Source organism: Ostrinia nubilalis, chromosome 21 (genome assembly GCF_963855985.1).
Source record: "Ostrinia nubilalis chromosome 21, ilOstNubi1.1, whole genome shotgun sequence".
Lineage (NCBI taxonomy): Eukaryota > Metazoa > Arthropoda > Insecta > Lepidoptera > Crambidae > Ostrinia > Ostrinia nubilalis.
Window position 1 is genome coordinate 12,878,023 of NC_087108.1, and position 12,324 is coordinate 12,890,346.

At 46.6% G+C, this 12,324-nt stretch overlaps 1 protein-coding gene across 1 annotated transcript in view; it reads right to left on the reverse strand.

The window, feature by feature from the left end:
• Window positions 1-12,324, reverse strand: part of LOC135082501 (ubiquitin carboxyl-terminal hydrolase 32) — a 98,976-nt gene that overhangs the window by 35,208 nt on the left and 51,444 nt on the right. Inside the window, exons 7-11 of the mRNA XM_063977299.1 lie at window positions 11,141-11,321; window positions 6,082-6,273; window positions 5,091-5,146; window positions 4,553-4,693; window positions 3,039-3,123 (exon numbers count right to left, since the gene is read on the reverse strand). Of these exons, the coding sequence (XP_063833369.1) occupies window positions 3,039-3,123; window positions 4,553-4,693; window positions 5,091-5,146; window positions 6,082-6,273; window positions 11,141-11,321 (655 nt within the window). The remainder of the gene's footprint in view (window positions 1-3,038; window positions 3,124-4,552; window positions 4,694-5,090; window positions 5,147-6,081; window positions 6,274-11,140; window positions 11,322-12,324) is intronic.

A 12,324-nucleotide genomic window follows, 5' to 3' on the forward strand; every position in this document is an offset into this window, starting at 1 on the left:
CAGTCTGTGTTTGAAGATGACGCGATCCGCGGTGCCCGTCTGGGTAGTGAAAAAGATGGATGTTTTTTATCGTTTAGATGCTTTGGAAGTGTGTTTTTCTTTATAAAAAACGTGTATAATGTGATTAACTTTGGAAATAAGTGTTAATATATAACATTGCTTCTAATTTTGAAGGTGAATCAAGTGCAATCACAAAAAGTGACAAAAATGACGAATCTTTTTTTTCAAGTAAGTGTTGTACCTAAAATATATACAGTGTGTCCGGGCTTGTAGTGATCAAACTTTAAGGGCGTAATCTATGGACAATTTTATCGATGAAAATACTTCAAATTTGGGGCTTGACCCATTTCTCGCAAAATTACGAGGATTTAAGTTTTTAATTTTTAGTTTTCACCTCTTCCTTCAAAAACAAGTGAAAGCGTGGGTAGCTTAACACTAATAAGCAAAAATTTTATATCATGCGATAGCCAATAAAATTATCTATTAGCAGAAGTAGAAAACAGATACAAGTTTCATACATTTTAATGAAGTAAGAATGGATTTATTAGGAAAAAACATAACTTTTTTCACTTCTTTTTTTCAGTTATTTTCCAACACAAGAAAAACCAGGTCGTTAAGGTATGTTTTATTTGCATTGTATTATTAGTATTAGAGCTATTCTACAAAACGAATGTACATTTATTAGTCTACGTCTATTAGTTTCGACGTAATTGTTGAACAAAGATATCCCTTCCCAGCGGTTTCCATAGCGCACGCGACATGCGAAAATGCACTGCCTGAAAGAATCACACAACCTATTCCGATTACTATGGAAACCGCTGGGAAGGGGTATCTTTGTTCAACAGTTACGTCGAAACTAATAGACGTTGACTAATAAATTTACATTCGTTTTGTAGAATAGCTCAAATACTAATAATACAAAGCAAATAAAACATACCTTAACGACCTGGTTTTTCTTGTGTTGGAAAATAACTGAAAAAGAAGTGAAAAAAGTCATGTTTTTTCCTAATTAAATCCATTCTTACTTCATTAAAATGTATGAAACTTGTATCTGTTTTCTACTTTTGCTAATAGATAATTTTATTGGCTATCGCATGATATAAAATATTTGCTTATTAATGTTAAGCTACCCACGCTTTCACTTGTTTTTGAAGGAAGAGGTGAAAACTAAAAATTAAAAACTTAAATCCTTGTAATTTTGCGATAAATGGGTCAAGCCCCAAATTTGAAGTATTTTTATCGATAAAATTGTCCCTAGATTTGGCCCATAAAGTTTGATCACTACATGCCCGGACACACTGTATTTGTTAGCCTTAAAAGTTACACCAAAAGACGGGTAATTTTATCCAGATTCCAAAAATGTGACTCGATAGTATGTAACGGTAATAATGATAAGCTATTTTAGGGAAAATGCGCAACGGGATTTTTTTTTTTTTTTCCCGCGGGAAGTGGGGGGCACTTCACGCAGTAGCGCCTTCCCGCGGCAGATCGCTTGAGGGGATATAGTAATCAGGGTCTAATGATGGAGCTGGAAGGTAATTCGCAATAAAACGACACAATCGCATCAAGTTTGGGCTTGGTTCAATCAGTGGCGGCGTAGCATGGGTTGGCACCCGGGGCGATCCCCCCCCCCCCCCCGTCATAAGTCCAAAGGCACCCCCTGGTACCCCCCCAGGATTTTGGGGACCTACCGATTCGAAGATTGAAAGACAATCGCACCCCCCGTATCATGACATAGACTGCAGATTTGCCATGCAGATGCGCCAGTGAGTACTAATCTGCGCGACTTGTGTCACCCCCTGATGCTTGGCACCCGGGGCGGACCGCCCCCACCGCCCCCCCCCTTACGCCGCTACTGGGTTCAATTTTAATTTCTGTGATGGGTCTGGGTGTTAATATGTATAATAAGTTTGTATTTACAAAAAAAAATGTATTTAAGTATGTTTATATCCGTTTTCTAGTGAGCGGACACTGTGAATGTACGTCACGCGGGGTCACGTGACCGTCGGCGGCACTCAATATTTAAGCGAACTTTGAATGCCTATAAAATCATAACTACTGGGTATTTTTGAATGAAATAAAAACGAATGTATTTGTAAATGTAAAAGCCTAACTGTAACATAGGTTTCAAGTGATTTTGCATACCTAGTAACATTCTCAATTTTATTAAAATCCAATGTTATTAAACATACCTTGTTGAACATGTCAGAAACACTTTTTTGGATTACAATCTAGATTAAAACTGTATTTATTGTTGGTTGTACCTTGTTGATTGTACTCTGTATGTGTTTTTTGTACAAATAAAATAAAATAAAATGCCTAAGATATGGGAGTGGCACCGGAGGAGTGACATTGACATATTATGATACTAGCTTTCCGCCCGCGGCTTCGCCCGCGTGGAATTTTGACTGTCACAGAAAAACTTTATCGCGCGCGTCCCTGTTTCAAAAACCGGGATAAAAACTATCCTATGTTCTTTCCCGGGACTCAAACTATCTCTATGCCAAATTTCATCAAAATCGGTTGCGAGGTTTAAGCGGGAAAGCGTAACAGACAGACAGACAGACAGAGTTACTTTCGCATTTATAATATTACTAGCTTTCCGCCCGCGGCTTCGCCCGCGTGGAATTTTGTCTGTCACAGAAAAACTTTATCGCGCGCGTCCCTGTTTCAAAAACCGGGATAAAAACTATCCTATGTTCTTTCCCGGGACTCAAACTATCTCTATGCCAAATTTCATCAAAATCGGTTGCGAGGTTTAAGCGGGAAAGCGTAACAGACAGACAGACAGACAGACAGACAGACAGACAGACAGAGTTACTTTCGCATTTATAATATTAGTTAGGATAGTTGGGATGAAAGAGCATATAAATCTGAAGTCTAGCTGACGTTTGACGTTACAGAAACACCCTCCCGTGCCGCTCCCATACCCCAGGCAGTGACTAATTTAAGCACTCTAAAAACGTGGGATGTACAGCGTCTACAATATTTTGCATAAAAGAAAGAAATATTGCATGAACTAAGTTTAGGTAACTTACTTTGCGTATTCGGCACGTGCCTTAAAATCTTCAGTTGCAGAGGATATAGCTCAAGTTCAACGTCTGAATTCGGTGGCCTTATGACCTGAAAAGAAATGTCATTTTTAGACTGAAGAATTACTAGCGTGACGTATACGTACAGTGACAAAAATGTAAACACTTCGTAAAGAAGGGCCTCCATTAAAATGCGAGCGTCCGCGCGAATTTCTACGGAGGCCCTTATTCCCGTGTCCTAAGGTGTACATTCCGCTGACCTGTCTCGGCAGCGGGTCGGGCACCAGCTCGAAGTCACGGTGCCGCGCCATCGAGGACCTTATGTACAATCCCCTGACCTGTCTCGGCAGCGGGTCGGGCCCGCCGTACCACAGCGCGAGCGCGCGCCACAGCGCGTCGGGCACGAGCTCGAAGTCGCGATGCCGCGCCAGCGAGGGCCTTATTCCTATGTGTTAAGGTGTACATTCCCCTGACCTGTCTCGGAAGCGGGTCGGGCCCGCCGTACCACAGCGCGAGCGCGCGCCACAGCGCGTCGGGCACGAGCTCGAAGACGCGGTGCCGCGCCAGCGAGGACCTTATTCCTACGTATTAAGGTGTACAATCCCCTGACCTGTCTCGGCAGCGGGTCGGGCCCGCCGTACCACAGCGCGAGCGCGCGCCACAGCGCGTCGGGCACCAGCTCGAAGTCGCGATGCTGCGCCAGCGAGACCCTTATTCCTATGTGTTAAGGTGTACAATCCCCTGACCTGTCTCGGCAGCGGGTCGGGCCCGAGCTCGAAGACGCGGTCCCGCGCCAGCGAGACCCTTATTCCTATGTATTAAGGTGTACATTCCGCTGACCTGTCTCGGCAGCGGGTCGGGCCCGCCGTACCACAGCGCGAGCGCGCGCCACAGCGCGTCGGGCACGAGCTCGAAGTCGCGATGCTGCGCCAGCGAGGCCCTTATTCCTATGTATTAAGGTGTACATTCCGCTGACCTGTCTCGGCAGCGGGTCGGGCCCGCCGTACCACAGCGCGAGCGCGCGCCACAGCGCGTCGGGCACGAGCTCGAAGTCGCGATGCTGCGCCAGCGAGGCCCTTATTCCTATGTATTAAGGTGTACATTCCGCTGACCTGTCTCGGCAGCGGGTCGGGCCCGCCGTACCACAGCGCGAGCGCGCGCCACAGCGCGTCGGGCACGAGCTCGAAGTCGCGATGCTGCGCCAGCGAGGCCCTTATTCCTATGTATTAAGGTGTACATTCCGCTGACCTGTCTCGGCAGCGGGTCGGGCCCGCCGTACCACAGCGCGAGCGCGCGCCACAGCGCGTCGGGCACGAGCTCGAAGTCGCGATGCTGCGCCAGCGAGGCCCTTATTCCTATGTATTAAGGTGTACATTCCGCTGACCTGTCTCGGCAGCGGGTCGGGCCCGCCGTACCACAGCGCGAGCGCGCGCCACAGCGCGTCGGGCACGAGCTCGAAGTCGCGATGCTGCGCCAGCGAGGCCCTTATTCCTATGTATTAAGGTGTACATTCCGCTGACCTGTCTCGGCAGCGGGTCGGGCCCGCCGTACCACAGCGCGAGCGCACGCCACAGCGCGTCGGGCACGAGCTCGAAGTCGCGGTGCTGCGCCAGCGTCACGTCACGTCGCAAGTGACCACCCTCGCCCGTCAGTGTCCGGACCTGCCAAACATACTAGTTGGTATCACACGAGCAAAGAACAGAGACGAAGAATTATACGATCGCGCCGTGATAATAACACACACCAGGCAGGTGTGCGTGGACATTTTTCGCTCCCGTTATTATTCATCGACGAAAGCGAAATTAGACGGAAAGCTTTCCCGCCGCGGCCGTAAGTGTGGTTTCGCTTGTCATTTTTTACTTTCTATAAATGAGTCCTTAGTTCCTGACTGCCTTCCTGCCAACTACAAGTTATTGCCTCGTGTATCATAGGTGTGACTTCTATCCAACCTTGTGCTTTAAAAATGCAGTGTCTTTCGTGCAAAAGGGCCAAAGACCACATTCGTCCATCCGTTTCCACATGAAATCGTCACGGTCGCCACCTTCATTTGCATAGTACCAAAGGACGTTGGCATGCGATGGTGGTCGGTGGCCCGTTTTCGCGGAACCTGGTACCTTGAGCGTGTTGGGAGCTAAGAGCCGCTTGTTGTCGACGGGCCCGGGGTGCGGCGGCGGGCGGGCGGCGGCGGCGCTGCTGACGCCGCTGCTGCTGGCGCTGCCGACAGAGGCCGTGTCCGCGCGCCACAGGAGCGACCCCATCGACTCTGCGGAGGAGGGAGAAGTTGTTAGTTGGGCCGTATTGGTTGGGTTTGCCTTGACATATGTAACAAACAATCTGCCAGAGGCAAGCAACCACTGAAGAATAAATGTGATTCAAGTCAAACCCTATGTCAGTTCCGAAATAAGTGCCAATTAAGTTATCGTTTCCTTGAGCACACACAAAGAGCCACCTCGTAGAATTGGGAGGTGACAAAATTGTCCACGGTGCGTGTCTCGTAAAATAGTCGACATTGTCAAAACTAGAATGCTTCAAAAAATAATAACAATAGTGAGGGTTGTCATTAATTACGTCGATGTCACTCACCCGTAGTTACAGGCCGCTAACCGGCCAATCTGGAAATCATTGGGGGAGACCTATGTTTAGCAGTGGACGTCCAATGGCTGAAATGATGATGATGAGGATGACTCACCCGTGGAGTTGCTGGTGAAGCTCTCGTCGCACACGATGGCGTCGTCGAGCTGGCGCGGGCTGTGTGCGCCAGCCTGGTGACGTCACTCACCCGTGGAGTTGCTGGTGAAGCTCTCGTCGCACACGATGGCGTCGTCGAGCTGGCGCGGGCTGTGTGCGCCAGCCTGGTGACGTCACTCACCCGTGGAGTTGCTGGTGAAGCTCTCGTCGCACACGATGGCCTCGTCGAGCTGGCGCGGGCTGTGTGCGCCAGCCTGGTGACGTCACTCACCCGTGGAGTTGCTGGTGAAGCTCTCGTCGCACACGATGGCGTCGTCGAGCTGGCGCGGGCTGTGTGCGCCAGCCTGGTGACGTCACTCACCCGTGGAGTTGCTGGTGAAGCTCTCGTCGCACACGATGGCCTCGTCGAGCTGGCGCGGCGCGGCGCGGCAGCAGCCCTCGGCGCCGCCGGCTGTGTGCGCCAGCCACGCGCTCCACCACTCGGCGCCCACCAGGTACCAGAATTGCCCCACCGAGTATCCCCGCTGGACTTCCCGCCGGAGCCATCCCAGCACTGAAACGGGTAGAGAAAGAACAATGAATTACAGGTTCATATGAAACAGAGTAGGCGCACACCGTCGATTTTTCGTCGGCCGATAGTTTAGTCGGGCAGTTGATCAGTATGGGCATGTATGGGAGTGCGCACACTACGCCGATTCGATTTGGCCGATTCTTCATACAATTTAAAACCGGGCACAACTATCAGCCAACTAAAAATCAACGGTGTGCGCCTACTCTTAAGACAACAAGGAAGCATTGCAGTATGTCCCTGAAAATTCTGCACCATAGCTGAGTCACCAAGGTTCTCGACGCCGACTCATTGGAGGGTTGAGCCAGATTCCGTGCTTTTAAGAGCATTATTTTTTACAACCCAACAGATTTGCAAACGGTTTTGAACCATTCGAAATGTCAATTAATTTGATATTATTTAAATAATAATAATAAATAATAAATAAATCTTTGGACAATTTCACACAGCGCCAGCTAGCCCCAAAGTAAGCAACTTAATGCTTGTGTTATGGGTGCTAGCTTAACGGATATACTACTTATATACTTTTTTTTTTTTTTTTAAATACATACATATTATACATAGTCACACCCAGACCCGTCACAGAAATTAAAATTCATCATTTCAATTTCTGCCCGGCCGGGAATCGAACCCGGGACCTCTCGGCATAGTAGTCCGTTCTGAACCACTACACCAAACGGCCGACTATTGATCGAAAAGACAGACAAAATAATTTATGAGTCCATCAAATCAAAATACTTTGACGTATATTATCGATCTCACGTTACATACACTACTCAGAAATAATAGTGAGTGAGCATTTATACACAACTTATTTTACATAATACAAACTACGAATTTTGGAACTAGGCTAGAGATAATTGTAAAAACTAGATGTAGGATAATGGGACAACTCTATTTCAAACGGACTACATTGTCTCAGTCATTACTGATTTTATGAATGCCATTATGAGTGCAGTTAGGGGTGTCAAAATTGATAAAGGTTTATAGAATCGTCATTTTTTTTGTAAAGTGCTTAATAATATGGCTTCACTATTGTATGAGAAGCTGGTACAATATGACTTTCTCCAAGAGACGTTATATGGTCGCCTTTTTATCTAAATTACTTTAAAAAACTAACCTTGTATTTAATTTTAGGCCAGTCTAGGTAATCAGTTATGCAAATTACTATTTACGCTACGTCTATCTATACAGATATCGTTGCGATAAACGACGCACCGACGACGATATTCGTTCCAATTACTAAAGATAAACTTGATTGCCTATAATTACTCTAAACACTCGAGTATTCTACTAACTGTGCAGATAAGTGTTCGATGAATTTGAACTTTAAGTACATAAAAATAAGGGGTATAAGCTGTATATGTCTCAATAAGTCAGTACGAAGGCAAGTGCGATAAGTGATAAGAATTGGCTGCGAACGTATTTGTTGAACTATGTCTTAAAGGACGTTGCACTGTCTTTGCTACGTTGGATTACGAACTGAGAGAAAAATAACATTCCTCCTTGTGATGTGTTATGTAAATATGTACATATTTATGTCAGTTTTAAGTACTTATATTATTGCGTTTGAAACAAAGTATTTTCAAATAGTAGGTCTCATTTGCCTGTCTATTTTTTAAATAATCTAACAGTACGTTTTTCTCTTCAACAACATTAATATTTTGGGCGCCATTTGCAATAATTATAGTAATATTGGCATTGAAATACAGACTTAAATAGATCTACTTGATTTCAAGTAGTTTCAGCTAATTATATCAAATATCAGTAGGAAAGTTTCACGTTGATAATGAGGATTTCACTTATTGTAGACATATCTTCAGGGTTGCCTGTATTAAAATATCACAATGACAAATTAGAATTTGACACCAGCTGACAATTCTGTTGTAAAAGCGCATAATAGATAATACAAAAATACAAACAAGAAAAAACTGCAAAAACAAGTGAAAAGCGATAACACACAAAAAAGAAAGTTGAGATATCGTCCATCGTTTTATATTCGCTGATAACGGAGCACAATGCTATGATAATGCGCTAGATAACTTAGGGCAGCCCTACCACATCCATGTCAAGCTTGTGACACTGGTACACATAGATAATTATGTTTATTCTCGCATTAAAATCAACAGGGCGCTAATTTTAGAACGCCGTAATGGCTGTTTCGCGAAGGTGTTTTTTAGTTTTTATTGTACAACAAAACGTTTAATTGGGTAGTCTATGCTAGTGTTAGTACTCGTTATTCCGCTAACCTGGCATGCACAGTCACGTTTTTCATTTAAGAAAATGGTTACGTTTGAGGTCAGAGGTTGGGATTGAATTCATACGGATACAAAACAATACATTTTAATAGGTTTTTTTTTTTTTTTTTTTTTTATGTGATAGGAGGCAAACGAGCAAACGGATCACCTGATGGTAAGTGATTACCGTCGCCCATAGACACCCGCAGACCCAGGGGCGTTAGAGGTGCGTTGCCGGCCTTTAAGGTAAAGATACGCTCTCCTCTTGAAAGCTTGCAGGTCGTATCCGTCCGGAAACACCGCAGACGACAGTCCATTCCACAGTTTGGTTGTACGGGGCAGAAAGTTTCTAGAGAAACGTAATGTTGTGGACTGCCAACCATCTAAGTGATGGGGGTGGAAGTGCTGTCGGGTAGATCGGTGGCGAAAAGTGGCGGCAGGAATAAGTCCGGATAATTCTTCGGAGCACTCCCCGTGATACATGCGATAGAATATGCACAGTGAGGATACATCTCTACGCAGCGCCAAGGGGTCAAGCCGATCCGAAATGTCCTGGCAGTCAACGATTCGAGCTGCTCTCCGTTCAATGCGGTCCAGAGGGAGAAGCTGGTACTGGGGCGCACCTGCCCAAAGATGAGAACAGTATTCCATATGAGGCCGAACCTGCGCCTTGTAAAGTTGCAGACGATGGGCTGGAGTGAAATACCGTCTCGATCTATTGAGCACACCAAGCTTCTTCGAGGCTAATTTAGCCTTACCCTCTAAATGACCACGGAACTGGACTTCGCTCGATATGTCGACACCAAGGATTCCGATATTGGCTGAGGCAGTTAGGGGAGTGCTCTCGAAACAGCGGGATACGACAAACGGCAACTTTTTGGCGGTGAACGCGCAAACTTGTGTCTTTGTAGGGTTAAATTGGACCAAATTGCGTCGACCCCAGTCTGAGACCTCCTTCAAGGAGGTTTCAATGTCGGACACAAGTTTGTTACGGCTCTCAATGACGTTCTCCCGAGAGATATTTGCGCGGCCGGTATAAGCGGCATCAACCGTGCTGTCGTCCGCATAGCAATGAATGCCGCTAATTTGCAGCATATCATTGATATGCAGAAGGAAGAGCGTAGGCGATAGCACACAGCCTTGGGGGACACCAGCATTCACAGACATAGAGTCTGAGCATTTACTGTCGACAACGACCTTAATGCTTCTGTCTGCTAAAAAGCTGGCGACCCATCCGCATAATTTCTCGGGAAGCCCATAGGAAGGGAGCTTCGAAAGAAGCGCTTTGTGCCAAACCCGATCGAAGGCCTTCGCCATATCCAAACTGACCGCCAATGCTTCCCCCTTAGTCTCGATCGCCTGTGCCCAACAATGTGTCAAGTAGACCAGAAGATCACCAGCCGAGCGACCTCCACGGAAACCGTACTGTCGGTCACTTAGCAACTGGTGGGCCTCTAGGTACCGAAGGAGCTGGCTGTTGATAATGGATTCCATTATCTTCGAGAACAAGGAGGTGATTGCTATCGGCCTATAGTTGGACGGATTTGAGCGGTCACCTTTTTTAGGGATCGGGTGCACCAAAGCTGTCCTCCATGAGGTCGGGACTATGCCAGAGAGGTAGGAGAGCCGAAAAAGGCGCGTTAAAACCGGTGCTAACTCTGGAGCGCACGTCCTCAGCACGATAGGTGTTTCTCTTACAATGGATTAACTTCAACAGTCTTGACTAGAATCATTTTATCAATCTAACCAACAGTAAGTGCTTGGCCAGGCTGCACACGCGAGCGCGGCACATTGTATTCGAACATATGAAATCTTCATATGACATGAAATCTATACGGATCTGAGACGTGGTCGTTTACTATGGGCCTCATAAGAAGGCTCTAGGTCACCCAAAGAGCGATGGAGCGTGCTATGCTCGGAGTTTCCCTGCGTGATCGAATCAGAAATGAGGAGATCCGTAGGAGAACCAGAGTGACTGACATAGCCCGCAGAATCGCTAAAATCAAGTGGCAGTGGGCGGGGGGGCACATAGCTCGGAGAGCTGATGGCCGCTGGGGCAGGAAAGTTCTTGAGTGGCGACCACGAGCCGGAAGACGTAGCGTGGGCAGGCCTCCCACTAGGTGGACCGAGGATCTGGTGAAGATCGCGGGAGGTGCCTGGATGCGAGCGGCGCAGGACCGGTCTTTGTGGAAATCCTTGGGGGAGGCCTTTGTCCAACAGTGGACGTCTTTCGGCTGAAACGAACGAATATGAAAATTAAATCTTATTCGAGTGTCCATAGCGGCGCACGCGCACGTTTCATTTGTTTGACGCAACGCACCGCGGTCGCCCCGTGTTTACGTATGCAGCCTGGCCACTAAGGCGGGTCTTAGAACCGCGCTGACCACTCGCTGATTGTCGGCGCTGACACATCATATGACCAAGATTTATGTAATTGAAGGAAACGTTCCTAAGTGACGCTGATCGCTCGGCGACAACGCTTCGTACATTTCGGCTGTCAGCACCGACGGTCAGCGTAATTCTAAAACCAGCCTTAGACCTTGAACCACGCTATTAGTTTTAACAAGACATGACTCACTCCGAAGTGCTCCTACAGATCCTCCTCAGACACTCACCGATGTCCCTCTCCTGGTGCTTGCACTGCGGTCGAAGCCCCAGCACTATGTGGCACACCTCGAACAGAAGCTCCAGGAAGGGAGTGACGAGCGTATCAGCACTCTCCACGCTCCAAATCAGGAAGTCTTCTTGAGTGAGCGCCACGTCGTTGCTGATCAGACCCTCGCTCTCTGACTCCTGCTGAAGAAACATTGTGGTTAGTCATTAATAGAACTTCCAGAACCGTCCAGAGTATCCAGCTCCATCTATTTGGATCGGGTGTATTCGTCTGAACATTGATGCACTGGATTTAAATAAAGAGCTACGTTCATATTAGCTTCTGTGTAACATTTTTTAATTCTATCCCTTGTGATATGCAACACAGAATCTGAATTCGGACAACTATAACCGGGACTCCGCTGCGCCTGCATTTAACCCAATTGTATTCAGCATAAAATTTCCTCGTAAGACGTCAACATCAGCCATACATAATGCAACTTTGTCTTACAGTAATTTAAATATAAACGGGAATACAAAATTCGTTTATCGAGCATTTGTGACGTCAATAACTGGTTTGATTTAGGTCATGGTACCAGTACAAAAAACGATATAATTTTGAAACGAAGGTGACAATAACTGCCTGATCGTCACTTACCATCAGGTGAGATACAGGCCAAGAGCTTCCTCGTTGCGGATAAAAAAAACGCAGGGATACTAGGATCGAGTCTCGATCAGGCCTAGGATGCGCACCGCGATAAACTTTTTCGAGGCATTTTATCGATTTTGCATGATAAGCACATACAGTTGTCGTAAAATCATGGCGTATCCTAGCTCTGCAGGTTACTTCAACAAATGAATTGGCGTACAAAAAATTACCGTCATCAATAATGTCTTTTGTACAACAGAGGTAACATTGTTGCATACTCATTGTGCATGGACTGTCGCATATTTACGGTGGTCGTGAAAACTTCAAATTCAAGTAGTTTAGTCGTGGTTTCACAATATTCATTTATTGAACTCAAGCTTACGACTAAACAAACTTTTCGTGGCAAACAATCATGGGAATTTACATATTTCCACATATAAAATAGGCTAGCTCAAAATCGACCGTTCACGTTGGCGTCGCGCACCGGGAAGAAGGAAGCTTCTCGAAGCTTCCGCGTGAGTCGCGAGACGCGCGGGGGGACTGCCTCGCGCCGATTGG